Here is a 12,696-nt window from a genome sequence, read left to right as displayed (position 1 = left end):
GCATTCTTTAAACTTCCTTTAAAATTCCTAAAGATGTTTTCACATCTTTCAAGAAAAATCTAAATTTGCCTGACAATTCCACAAGTCTTAAATGTATAGAGTTGCAGAAATGGAAAAGGGCTTGGGTATAGGGTAGTATATAAATTCAATAAGTCATAATAATAATAAAGTTCAATGGATGAATAAAAGCAGAACAGTCTGAAACTTGGGGTTTTAACATTAGAAACTAGAAAACTGTGTTGTGAAGTAGAATAGCATTCAAATGGATAGTTAAAAAGGAACATTAATAAGGAGTTCTAATATGCACAGATTGTTCAAATGCATTGAATTTAAGCATGGTTAGTTTATGTCTCCTCAGAAACTGCCACCTCAACACTACTTATGGATATAGAAAGTGTACTTGAAAGATGTTGCTTTAATTTGCTTCAAAAGACAGTAGTTCAAGTTGCCTGACATTGCTCCAAACTTAGGTATTTTGTTGCCAGAATCCAAAAGTGGTGCTGGTGTTTCTGTCACTGTCCATGCAGGATAGTGAAGGTTTCTCCTTTACTCCTTCTCACCAAGAGCTACAGCACAGATACATAGTGGTACAGCACAAATGTCCTGTTAATTATGAGTCCGTCGAGCTTCTATAAAGTACCTGAATGAGAGAGAACTCTTGTTTCTCTCCAGAATGGCAGTCTGTGTTGTGGTCTCTAGCAACCAGCATTATGAACAGTCATAATGGTTTAATATGCCCTTTCAACTGGTCCTACATTGCATCCTAATCCATCTCCTAAAATATCATTTTCACTGTGCCTCCTATTACAGTTGGCCTTCTGCTGCACTGTCTGCATTTCTTAACAATGGATGGTAAAGACAGCCAATTTTTCAAACCCTGAGGATCAAAGAAATTGCATACTTTTTTAAAAAAATGGCAACAAAAACAGAATCGCTGATTACGTAACGTGATATTTGGATGGATCACACAGGTGGAGTTCCAACTTTCCCAATGGGCTGGCCTAGCGTTATGGATGATCTGAAGGAGAAGAATTCATGAAGAATACTAAGATTTGAGTTGGCTTTCTTATGACTGCCATAGATACCTTCTAATAAGTTTGCTAAATGGCCAAGAAATAATGGTGATTCTTATTGTCTGAAGTAAACATAAACTAAAAACAGAGATACTAAACTCTGCAATGGCATTTTTAATGTCTGCTGTATAAGGGACAGGAATTCTTCCCATTCTAATCTCTAGTGTGATTCCTGGCCAGAAGAGGATGCTGCTCCCTTGCTATCTACTGCTGTTGGGTGCAGCTAATGGAATTGGAGTACTACAGCTTGCTTATTCAGTGGTTGTTAGATGGCATCAGGAGCCAATACAGCTTTGTCTGTCCATACAGAACCTCATACCTTTAGTCTAAGCAGCCTGTGTCTAGAGATAAAGTTGCTATCGGACTACCTACTGATGTTAAGCAGTCTAAGGGCTGCCAATGTCTCAACACTGTCTCTCCAAAAGAAACCACTGAATCTTTAGGTTAATTTTTCTCCACTTTTAAAACCTGCCACTCAAATCTTGTTTGACTTTACAAGGCAATGCCTCCACAGAAACCATGATTCCCCACTTTTGGTGTTACAGTTAAGGGATTGGGGAGAGGGAAATGTTTGGTTCACGTTCTGATGCAAACCTACCTAATTCATATTTCCCGAATCAACATAGCTATCCTTTGAAATGCACACTTTTGTGGATTTTGTGATACAGTTCTCCAACCAAACCATAAGTGATAGAAGGAGTGTGCACAAAAGTGTTTATATTGGTGAAAATAATGCACAAAAATGCATGTTATCAAAAATGTCTTGCAAAAATGTGTGTGTCACCTGTAAACTGATGCAGAAATGTGCACACTGAACTTAGGACTAGAAAAATGAGAAACTGACAAGAACAAAAATTGAAATTCATGTATTGCTAGTTACAAAGAGCAGCTTTTTAAATAGTTCAGTCAATGAGAGAAGGTATCTGTATCAGTTGTGCAAATGGAATTTGAAATTCTCTGGCACTTGAACTGATTGGGCATGCAAAGCTTTTTAAAAAGCCTCCAGCCTAAAACTACAAGCCACTATTTTTTTCTTGATGAAATAATTAAAAACAAACAAACCTGTGAACCTACATCCTTCCATTTGGCACTGCCCAATCAATAAATGGGAGCACTTAGTAAGAGCACTAAGAGACAGAGAGAACACCTTTTATTATGTGCAAACAGTTCACCTGCCTGTATGCCTGAAGTAATTGGTACATACATGCTTTGGAAAATATTCAAAGGCATTTTTTCTGCGTGAGTAAAAAAAGCACTCATTGGTACCAAATTGTTTTGTCGCACACATTACACAGCCAAGGACTGGGACTCCCCCACCCACAAGCCAGTGTTTCCAGATTACCTGCCAAGGGCCCCTATGGGATGGGATATATAGAACCAATGTACATCATCAGTGTTATTGGGTTATGCAAATCAATTGATTATGGTTATTATCAATAGCATACAAATGATATTGCACTCAAATCAAGTGGTTTGGTTTTGCTAATGACTTATCATGGGCAGATATCTCTCTGCACTAACCAGAATGGGTAACATTATGACCAGCAACTGTCAACCTAATGTACCACAGGGGACTTCATTGTGAGAATAAAAATGACAGGGAACTGTGTACATCACTCTGAGCTCTTTGGAGAATGGATGGAATAAAAATGTACTAAAACAAAACGAAACACCCACAGGTGGGAGTTCTGTATCTTTGCAGATATGAGGAAGGCTGGGAACACTTGCCTTTGGAGGACACATGCTAGGCCAAGCAAATTCCCTTTCCACCAACCACCTGAGTCCAGTGCTTAACTGGGTAACATCCTAGATGGAGGCTGAATTTCAGAAGACACAGGAAAGGGAGAAACAGCATGGCTGCATCATGCCAGCCTCATGACCATTACATTACCCTGGAAAGCTTACAGGGGCTGTTCAAGCTGATGAAACTATAAACCAGCAGGTCTGGTGACCCATTTTCCCCCATCTCAATTTAAAGCTGGAGGTGACAGTGAAAACTTGGGGACAGGATGGGATACTGCATTAGAACACATATGGACCTCCCTTCTCTCCCAAACTGAGCTGCCGACAACCAGAAGTCTTGTACACAAGCCTCCTGTTTAAAACCATTATGAATTGGAGTTATAATGCTACTGATATTTTTATGTGCAGAAGTCTTATATGTTTATGCATGGGTGGAACAGGGAGGGAGGGAGGCAGGAAGGAAGGTTACCGTTAAATCAGTTCACCGATTTAGAGCATAAAAGAACATTAATTATTATTGAATCAAGCCAGATGTTTATGCTAAGCTGATAATTTCAATGAATGTCATATTAAATCTCTGCAGGTCAGACTGAAATACTGTCTCAATCACCTCCAAATATGCAGAGGTTAGCTGCCTTTGAAAATGTTCAAAAGTAAGTATTTCTATACAAACTGTACTTGCTTTCTAGCTTTATAAATATTTCACCTTATCAGTACCTATAACATTTCTTTCCAGTAATATAGATACTATATGATGGTTCCTATTATCTTAGAGAAAGATAAATTTGAGACAGCCACTAGAACTAGGCTGTGTATGACAACAAAACCTACATACAATAGCAGTGTAAGAATTTTTTTTATGAGTAATCTTTTTGTTTTGCATTTTATTTTTTGGAATTAAAACCCCAATTAAAATGCAAAATGCTAGATCCCATTATGAAGACAAATAGGAAAGTACAACTTCATTGTTGAAAACAATTTTCCTCCTATCAATCTGAGGATTCATGCATCAATATTGTAGATGAACTGTTAATTACAAAATCAATTAAAAAAATTATTTCTAAAAACAGTCACGCATTCTGGCTCTCGGGGGGGCAATTTGGGCAGAAGGTCTCATCTCACTAGGACCGCGCCAAATCACAAGTCGTCATCCACAAGTAAGCAAAAGCAATCTGGTTTTTCATTTTTCAGCGCGGCTGAGCCCAGCCTGAGATTGATCGTCACATATGGCCCCAGAAAACAAACTGTCAATACCTTGAATGCTGCAGAATTTGAACAAATAGCCGTCCGCCCATTCAAGCCACTCATTGCATCCCATTTAACAGATTTTATTGACAGTTTCCTTCTTGTAATTAAAGGGAAAACTACTGGCCAGCAACCAAGATAAAGTTCAAAGATAGGGTCAAAACAAAAGCAGATGGAGGGGCATGGTGTGACTGTCAATGGTACATAGCATCAGAGCATGTTATTGACACACAGGTATCTAATGATCGGCACGTCATTAAAGAGGGATCTATCATGAACTTTATGCAAATGCTAAAAGGGACTTAAGACCACAATAAAGCATTAGGGAGGCACAAAGAAAAAACAACAAAGAACAAACGATTTTTTACTTATCAGACACCGGCTCACTGCTTCAGCACGTTTAAGTTCAAATGCAGAGAAGAATCCTTCCTTGATTTCTTAACCCCTTCTGAACAAGTTATATCTGCCTGTTAAACAGCTACCATAAAAATCAAATTTGTATGGTGAAGAAGAGTTCCTGTAAGATTAAACAGTGATTTGCTCCCTTTTCTGATAAAACCTGAGTTCACCTTACTTATTGAGTTCACTGTGTTTAGTAGCCGGATTGAAGTAGATCATATATTACATTTAGTCATGGGCCCATCCATTCTATTGGGTTTAAGTGAACTGATTAGACTTATCTGGATTATGAAATGGATTTAAGCAGAACAACGTTTATGTTTATTGAAAAGCATCTTTGCTTTTAATACCTTCTGAATTTTCTGGCATCTTTTAACCAAATTAGAAACCATGTGCAACAAATGCATATATTCATAGATCTTCCCTTAATTTGAACTACCTTGTTTCTAGCCATTCAGCATTGTCCTGTAGTAGTATAACTAAGAATTACTTATTCCTACTGTCATGTTTAGAAATTGTCATGCAGAAGGTATTAGAGGAAGGGGTGGGGGGAAATGACATGAGCCATCATGCCAATCTGCCAACCTGAATTAGCAAGCGCGATAGCTTTGAGGGTGACAAACTCTTCTTTCTCCAGCTTCATGCTCTTGTATTTTTTTACCAGTTGCAGGATGGCATTGTTGAGGTCAAGAAGGCCTGCTAATTTAGACTGATCTTCATCCATGATATAGTCTTCAGCATAGACAAGCTCGTCCTCAAAGGAAAGTGATCGGTATACAACGCCCAGAATCAAAATCTCCATCCAAGCACTCTGCAGAAGGCTCATCTGGTCAGCAAGCGATAAAGTGGAAAATCCTAAACCAGGAAGGAAAGTACACAGAAACATAATTAAAATGATCCTGGGCCACCATAATTCTGCATTATAACTATTCTTTCGTGCTTGTTGATGTTATGTAAGTTATAAATCTGTACCTGTGGATTCCACCCGCTCTGCTCTTCAAGATCAATACAATATAAAATTATTAGAGTAAAAGTTTCATCAAGTCAACTTGAATTTGCATGCCTTTTGTGTGGGGTTTTTTTATTAAATTTTGGAAAATTTTGTTAGCAACATGAATTTGCTGCTTTTTAAATAATACATTATTATCATTGTCTGAGAATACATTTCCCCAAATATATCCTAAGCACCTATTAATTGAAGTGCTAATTTAATACTTTTAATACCTTAAAGTATTTAGATCAAATAGCTGTTTATGAACACTCTGGCAATAATGGTCATGATTGGTATGAGAGACACTAACGTTGCAGGCGCACACACACACACACACAGAGGAGCAAATCAAGTAACCTCAGCTTATTTCTGAGTAGATATGTATAGGATTGCACTTTAAAGATGTCAGGGTCCACTTTAAAGGGGGTAATTATTATTGTGAGTAACAAAAAGAACACTTTTTAAGGGAATTTTTTTGATACCTTACTAGAATGATGAAGATGATCACAACAAAAAGCAAAGTGCTTCTTGAACTTCAACCTCTGCATAAACAGAAGCAAGACCTATCCTCTTCAGAAAAGACACTAATTACTTTTGTAATGGCTTCTGCCTCTACTACAGTACTGAAATAGCAGAATGGCACATTAAAGTGCCAAGTGAATAGTAATCACACCATCATTTTTGAGAGAGACTGAAAATTTAATAATGCTTCTTAATTAATTTAAGTTTTGCTTTTGTTTCACCCCCCCCCCTTTCCTTCCTAATAGGATCACTAAGGCCAAACATCTTTACTGTTTTACCTTTTCAGGCTCCTGTTTACAGTAGCTGTTAATTTATTATCTCCGACTGCTAATATCCCCCATCACATAAGGTGCTAGTGAAGAGGCGATTTCCTGGCCTATTGGTGAAACGTTGTGTTTTGCCAGTTGGCACCAGCAACCAGCAAGTACTTAATAAAATCATCAAAGGGGATTAGTCAAGCTTTTCTTAAGGGGGTCTTAAGACATGTCTAAAGCTTTCATTTGGTTGTTTATGGAACTGCTTACATGTGCTTTGACAAGGATACTGATGAAAGAATAGTCTGTTTTTGTTGCTCGTTTAGCTTTAAACACATTGCCCTTCTCTTTTGAAGCCCCCTTCCTTATAACAGAATAAGTGTCTAGAATATGATAGAAAACAAAAAGAGTGGGGAAGCCACATGCATCAGTTTAGATTAAGACTACTGCAGAATTCAGAAATGAACCTGTTAAAACAAAAAGATAATTACTTCAAGTCAGGAGGCACAAACTGTATTAAAAGCCAATGTCAAGTGGGCACTGAAATCCATTCCTTTTATATATCTATATATCTATAACTGTATATATGCTGCTGTTCCTGTGATTTTAAATACTGTGTTTTGTGCCTTGTGGGAAAGGACATTTGTCCTTAAGAGCATAAAGATTAAAAAAAAGCCACATTGTCAAACAAGTCAATACAACCCCTCTGTAAGATGACGATGGATAATGCCACACTTCTTGTTGTAAATGGAAGGAAATGGAACAGAAATAATAATTTGAAAGGGTCAAAGAAAAGGAATGCATATTTTCAATTAGCTCCAGCATCTCTGCCTTTTTCCTTTCTCTCAAGAACCAGTTTTTCTGTTGCAGCAGATGGACAGAGAACGTAGCCTGCAGCTCTGTCCTGTGACAGCCCCATTCTCCCTCCCAGACACTGCTGTTAGTAAATAGATTTACACATTCTCCAATCTCCACACATCTTTCTGCCGAATAATTAAAAGCAGGATGATTAGTTTATTGAGTGGAAGGAGGAACTTTTTTATTGAGGTCCGTCCATGATTTTTATCAGGGCCAGCACTTTTACGGTTGTCATGAGGGTGCAGGCATCCAATTTTTCTTATCTGCCTGATTAATACAAACGCTGTTTCAGGACGCATTAATTAACAGATACAAATCTACGTTCTCATGGAAGGATCAATACAGAGAAGAAAAGAGGCATCAATGTGAATTTAGTGCTGATGATGGAGAAGGCACTCTATTGACATTTACGTGCACGGAAACTTTAAAGTTGCAGTAGAGCCCTTTTGTCCCTGCGATTTACAAAGTAACAATTTTTTTAACTACAACAATGTTTCACACACTTCTGAGGCATTTAATTAAGCAAAGGGCAATAAAATCCCTTTTGATCACAAAAGAAGTTTTAATTTCAATCATTTTCCTTTCTATCCACCCCCCCCACCTTAGAAAGAGTCCTACTTCGTTTTTTAAATTTATGTACCAAGTTTTGAGTGCATTTTTCTTTTGTAAAAATATAATAAACTACTGTGTGATTTGATAGCAAAATTACAGAAGCAGACAATGAAAAACAAAACCCTCAAATCAGGGCAGGGTACTGAAATTTGGCCTGGACATTTGGTTAGATTTTACAAATGACATTATATTCCATTTCAAATCTGGTCCATGATCCTCGAGTAACTTTAATACAACTAAGCTTCCCCCTTTGTTACCAAATGTACAACATAAGGCTTCCTCAAAAGTGGTAAAGGAAGCTGGATGGTTAAATTTGGGTACTGTAAAACAACGTATGTGTATTTTTATTTTATTTTTAAAAAACCAGGGTTACATTGCTTGATCTGTAGTTTGCAAAAACATAAGATGCAGTTGATGAAAATATTCCAAGCAATACAGATACCCACACAGAGTACCCATATATTTGTCTATAAAGGACAGTGTTTGCATGTTAAAAATAATTCAAAAACCTGAAGCTTTCATGAATAAAACCAGCCATTTAAAAAAATGCATAATTTGCCATACCAGGAAGAAAACAAACAAACAGTCAAACACCTACATCCTTTTCTTTTGTGACAAGGGATTTCTTTCACTCCATAAGAAATGAAATACCCAAACCGACTATAAAAAAACATTTCCAGCCCCTCGACACTTAGCTGTTCCCCAAGATATAGAAGATCCTCGCTTGCCATTATGCTACTGAACTTTGTGTTTTGTATTACACAGCACCTTGATCCCTAGCATTTGACAGGTCATAGTTTTAAATGTTCAACTACATTACGGTTTTTAAAAATACACTTCAATATATTGCGGTGCATTTCCCCCACAGCACAGACCAATTCCACGCATACTGGTGACAACTTTGATCTCTCTCCGTCTCCCTCTGCATGTCAGTGCCATTTAATGTATCCCAGGCATTTTGCTAGCAGAATGACTCTGTACCTTGACCTGCAGTTAAATAGCATGTTTATCTGCGAGACAGTGTGCTCCAAATAAACCAGATGACAGTTTGGAATAACGTCATTTGGAAGGATTGAAAAGCTTCTCAAGAGTCAGGTACCCCGGAGGTAATAGGCTTGAAGGAAGCATGTTCTGTGCCAACCCTGCTGCCATCTTCTACTTGAAGCTCATGCACTTGACAATGACGCCATGGGCACTTGTCAAGACTCCCCTCTTTACTCTCTCTCTCCCCCTCCACTGGTTTCCCCCCTTCTTTTTTTGGCCTGGCAAACTGATGCACTTTGCAGTCAACTTACAAAAAAGGCTAAGCATTTGAAAGTGTGAAGGGCAAAAAATATCTGACGGCTAGTCTTCAAAAATACACTTTCATTTCACAAAGCATAAATGTTTGTTTCCCAAGCCCAGTGTTGACAGAAATAGGCTGCAGTGCAGGCATAAGAACTTAACCCCTGCTAGGCATTCTCTACTGTACCATTTTTATGTTGCTCAGTCCGAGGCATTGTGAATCCACCTAGATTCTTGTAAATAGCTATAAACAATGGAGCTGTGTTGCTGGTGTCCTCTCTCCCCCCCACACTCACCCTGTGCCAACATCTTTCCCCTCCTATGTTGAATGCAGACTCTCGTTCACTATAAATAGAGACCTTTCAAAGAACTGCTCCTTACACTCCAATCGTAATTATACACTAATGACTCACTGATATCACTAACTATGCGCTGATTGAGTAACTGAACAGTTGTTTGATTCCCCCCTCCTTTTACCCACACGTCTATAAAACTAACACTTGGAGAAAGTGAGGAATAAAGGGGTAACACAGCCGTTGGCATTTTGTTACCAATTCAAACCTTTGCAATATTATTGCTAATGAAATGAGTTTCTCAACTACAGTTTCCACACACATGAAGTAATCTTTTAAACCCGACAATTTGGACCATTTGCTCTTCATGTAGCACACATTCCAATGTAGCCTAAATTGTTTGCATGCCTAAAGATGCTTTGGAGGACCCCATAGACACTATAGGCACATCTGTCGTTTATATACAGTGCCCTCAGCGCGCGCACACACACACACACACACGTCATACAGCTATGTATGATCTGGGAAGGGATGCCATCTATTGCTTTCTACTGCCTCTTTTATTCTAATTCTTCCCTGACAAAGGTTGATTTTGTCTGGGATCTGGGACTATATAAAGCAAGCAGACTCATTTATGTCTCCTTTTAAAAAACCCTTTGTTACTACTGTGAATGAAGTGTACAAGCATCTTGCACACTTTAGTCATGATTCAACGCCTCCCACCCCGACAAGTATGAAGTGACTTGCATGTCTGAAATCCCAGATAAAATACATCAGATAAAACTTTCATATAATCTCATACACCAAAGCATTTAAATGAGGTAAGGTTGCACATTCAGCTGCCAGCAATCAAATGCACAGCAACCAAATGGTGTACATGTATGCATGAAACTATGAATCAGCCCTTGCGTGCTCAGGTAAGCACACAGTTCTAAAATTATATTTGTATAGGTAAGGTAAAGGAAAAGGAAAAGGACCCCTGGGCAGTTAAATCCAGTCAAAGGCAACTATGGGGTGTGGCGCTCATCTCGCTTCAGGCTGAGGGGGCCGGTGTTTTCTGGGTCATGTGGCCAGCATGACTAAACTGCTTCTGGGGCAATGGGACACTGTGGCAGAGCGTATGGAAACACTGTTTACCTTCCCGCTGAAACGGTACCCATTTATCTACTCACACCGGTATGCTTTCGAACTGCTAGGTTGGCAGAAGCTGGGACAGAGCAATAGGAGCTCACTCCGCTGTGCAGATTTGAACCACCAACCTTCTGATTGGCAAGCCCAAGAGGCTAAAGTGGTTTAGACCAGAGCACCACTCACAGAATTTCTATGTCAAAGGTCCATTTGACATGTAAATCAAAGTCAATATTTCACAACTGAAATATCAAGTTCTGGGGGCTATGATTTTTCAGTAATTTGCAGTGCATGATACTCATTTACGTAATGAAGACTGCAGTTAGGAAAAAAAATATTTAAAAGGTAATGAAACAAAGCCAAAATATAAAACATTTTTTACATATTTCAAATATGTGTATAGTAAAAGAGTTAAACATTTAAGCAAATTCAGAACTTTTGGAATTTGCAGGTGCCCTGTAGCACTATGGTTGATTCACACATGCAATCCTGCCATTTGTTTTCTCCAATCAATCCTTCCTCTGTTCATTGCATGCAGTCTATATGGTCATTTCTCCAAGAAGGCCAAGAAGCTTGGAGGCAAAGAGGGATACACAAACCCTACCTTTTAGAACTCAATCAGGTTCTGTGTTTGGAATACTATCAATAATGTCTTAAGAACTTGAGTGTGGATCCTGCTAAAAGTCAATTTAGAAATGATGCTCGTTGTCACACTCATTTGTATCTATATCTGTCCTGTTGTGTTCACATGGACATCTAATTTTAACATAAAATTGTGTGAGGGACTGACTGGACAAAGAGGAGTGGTGGGAGGCACCAGCCGGGGAACCCCCAAGGGAGATCCCAGAGGAGATCAGAGCCCGGGGATTGGTGGTGAGGCACTGAGGAGAGGTCAGAAAGGGAAGTTTGGGAGGAGATGCTGGATACTGAAGGGACAACAGGGTTTAGTGAACAGGAGGAACCTGTGACAGGGAGCAGTTCAGACTCTGAGGCTGAAGCAGAAGAGACTGCTGAAGAATCCCGGTAGTCTCCTTCTCCAGCACAACAAGCTCTCCTTCTTGCTGGTCTCCAAGAGCATGTGGAGGGAAGAACAGAGACCAAAGGTATGCAGACACAGTTTGAGATTGCTTAGGAAACATCTGGGAAAGGAGGAGCCTTAGGGTGGGTAGAAGACAGGTATCTTTAGTCCTAGCAACTGCTTTATAGAGGCAAGACGTACTGGGCAATGTTACTTAGTTGTATGCAATTTCTTTGAATAAAGAGTGGACTTCACTGACAACTGACTTTGTTTCTTTGTGCTGACCTGCACCTGACTCCAGCCTTGACCAAGTGGTGCATGACTGAGCGTTGTTGACCGTCCGATCTACCCTGCCTTACTTCTCCATGTTCCTTGGCTCCAGCTTGGCTCACTAGCAGTATCAGAGCCAACCTGGGGGAAGGAGGAGTTGGGCAATAGACAGCAAGGAATTAAGGCAGGGGAGAAAGGAAAGTGTACCCCATGGGCCTTTTGATATTAAAAGTAGACCTAGATGCCTTGTGAACAGGGCAAACGTGGACAAAAGATGGCAGTACAACATTACACAAATGAAACGGAGGTCACTTCAGGTTTTACCAGTTCCCTGGAACTACTGCATTCAGTGAAAAATAGAAACAGGTGTTTGGTTTACCACCTCCTACCCCATTCAACCTGGTGTGGGTTATAATGCCTGCATTGAGTAATACTATGTTTACCCCCGCCCCTATTTATTTATTTAAAGCATTTCAAAAACTCTACAATTCTACTATTCTATGATAAAATGGCTATCTTTCTATCTGTCTGTCTGTCTATCTATCTATCTAACTATCATCCCTAAGTGGTATGCAAAAACAATTAAACAGCATAATAAAACTAATTTAGCAGCATTATAAAACAGATAAGACAGGAACAGGCAAAAATAGGAATTAAGAAATAAGGTTCAATTTTATGGGTCAAGAACAGCCAGGGGAGGAAGGAATGTCTTCACGGACATCTGAGGCAACTAATATATGATACTTTGCGAATGGCAGAGAGAAGGGCATTCTGCAGTGCAGCGGCAATAGCAGAAAATGCCCATTTTCAGGTCACTGCCCTGTGATGTTACATATGGTGCAGTGCTATGAGTAAAATTTCCCCAGATGATCTAAGTGATCTTACAGGGCTATGCAGGGGCAAGCGGCCTTTTAGGTAACCATGTCCCAAGTTGTTCAGAGCTTTATGTGTTAGTAACAAGACCCTGAAAATTGCACAGTAGCACTTCTCTCAGGACAGGTGTAAT

General features: G+C 39.3%; 1 protein-coding gene and 1 long non-coding RNA gene across 15 annotated transcripts in view; one reads left to right on the top strand and one right to left on the bottom strand.

Annotated features, from left to right (window-relative positions):
• The window catches only part of LOC128411129 (uncharacterized), a 38,217-nt gene extending 32,709 nt beyond the window's left edge, over positions 1-5,508 (top strand). For both annotated transcript variants that reach the window (XR_008329698.1, XR_008329697.1), the window contains 2 exons: positions 3,400-3,469; positions 5,125-5,508. This is a non-coding gene — a long non-coding RNA (uncharacterized LOC128411129). The remainder of the gene's footprint in view (positions 1-3,399; positions 3,470-5,124) is intronic.
• ESRRG (estrogen related receptor gamma) overlaps positions 1-12,696 on the bottom strand; it is a 484,515-nt gene that overhangs the window by 10,077 nt on the left and 461,742 nt on the right. For 12 of the 13 annotated variants that reach the window (XM_053383169.1, XM_053383167.1, XM_053383178.1 and 9 more), the window contains one exon: positions 5,046-5,315. In XM_053383169.1, coding sequence (XP_053239144.1) covers positions 5,046-5,315 — 270 coding nt within the window. The remainder of the gene's footprint in view (positions 1-5,045; positions 5,316-12,696) is intronic. The other variant, XM_053383180.1, reaches the window with a different exon arrangement.

This window comes from Podarcis raffonei, chromosome 3 (genome assembly GCF_027172205.1).
Source record: "Podarcis raffonei isolate rPodRaf1 chromosome 3, rPodRaf1.pri, whole genome shotgun sequence".
Classification (NCBI taxonomy): Eukaryota; Metazoa; Chordata; class Lepidosauria; order Squamata; family Lacertidae; genus Podarcis; species Podarcis raffonei.
Note: the sequence above shows the minus strand (reverse complement) of the source record. Positions and strands in the feature narration are given on the sequence as shown.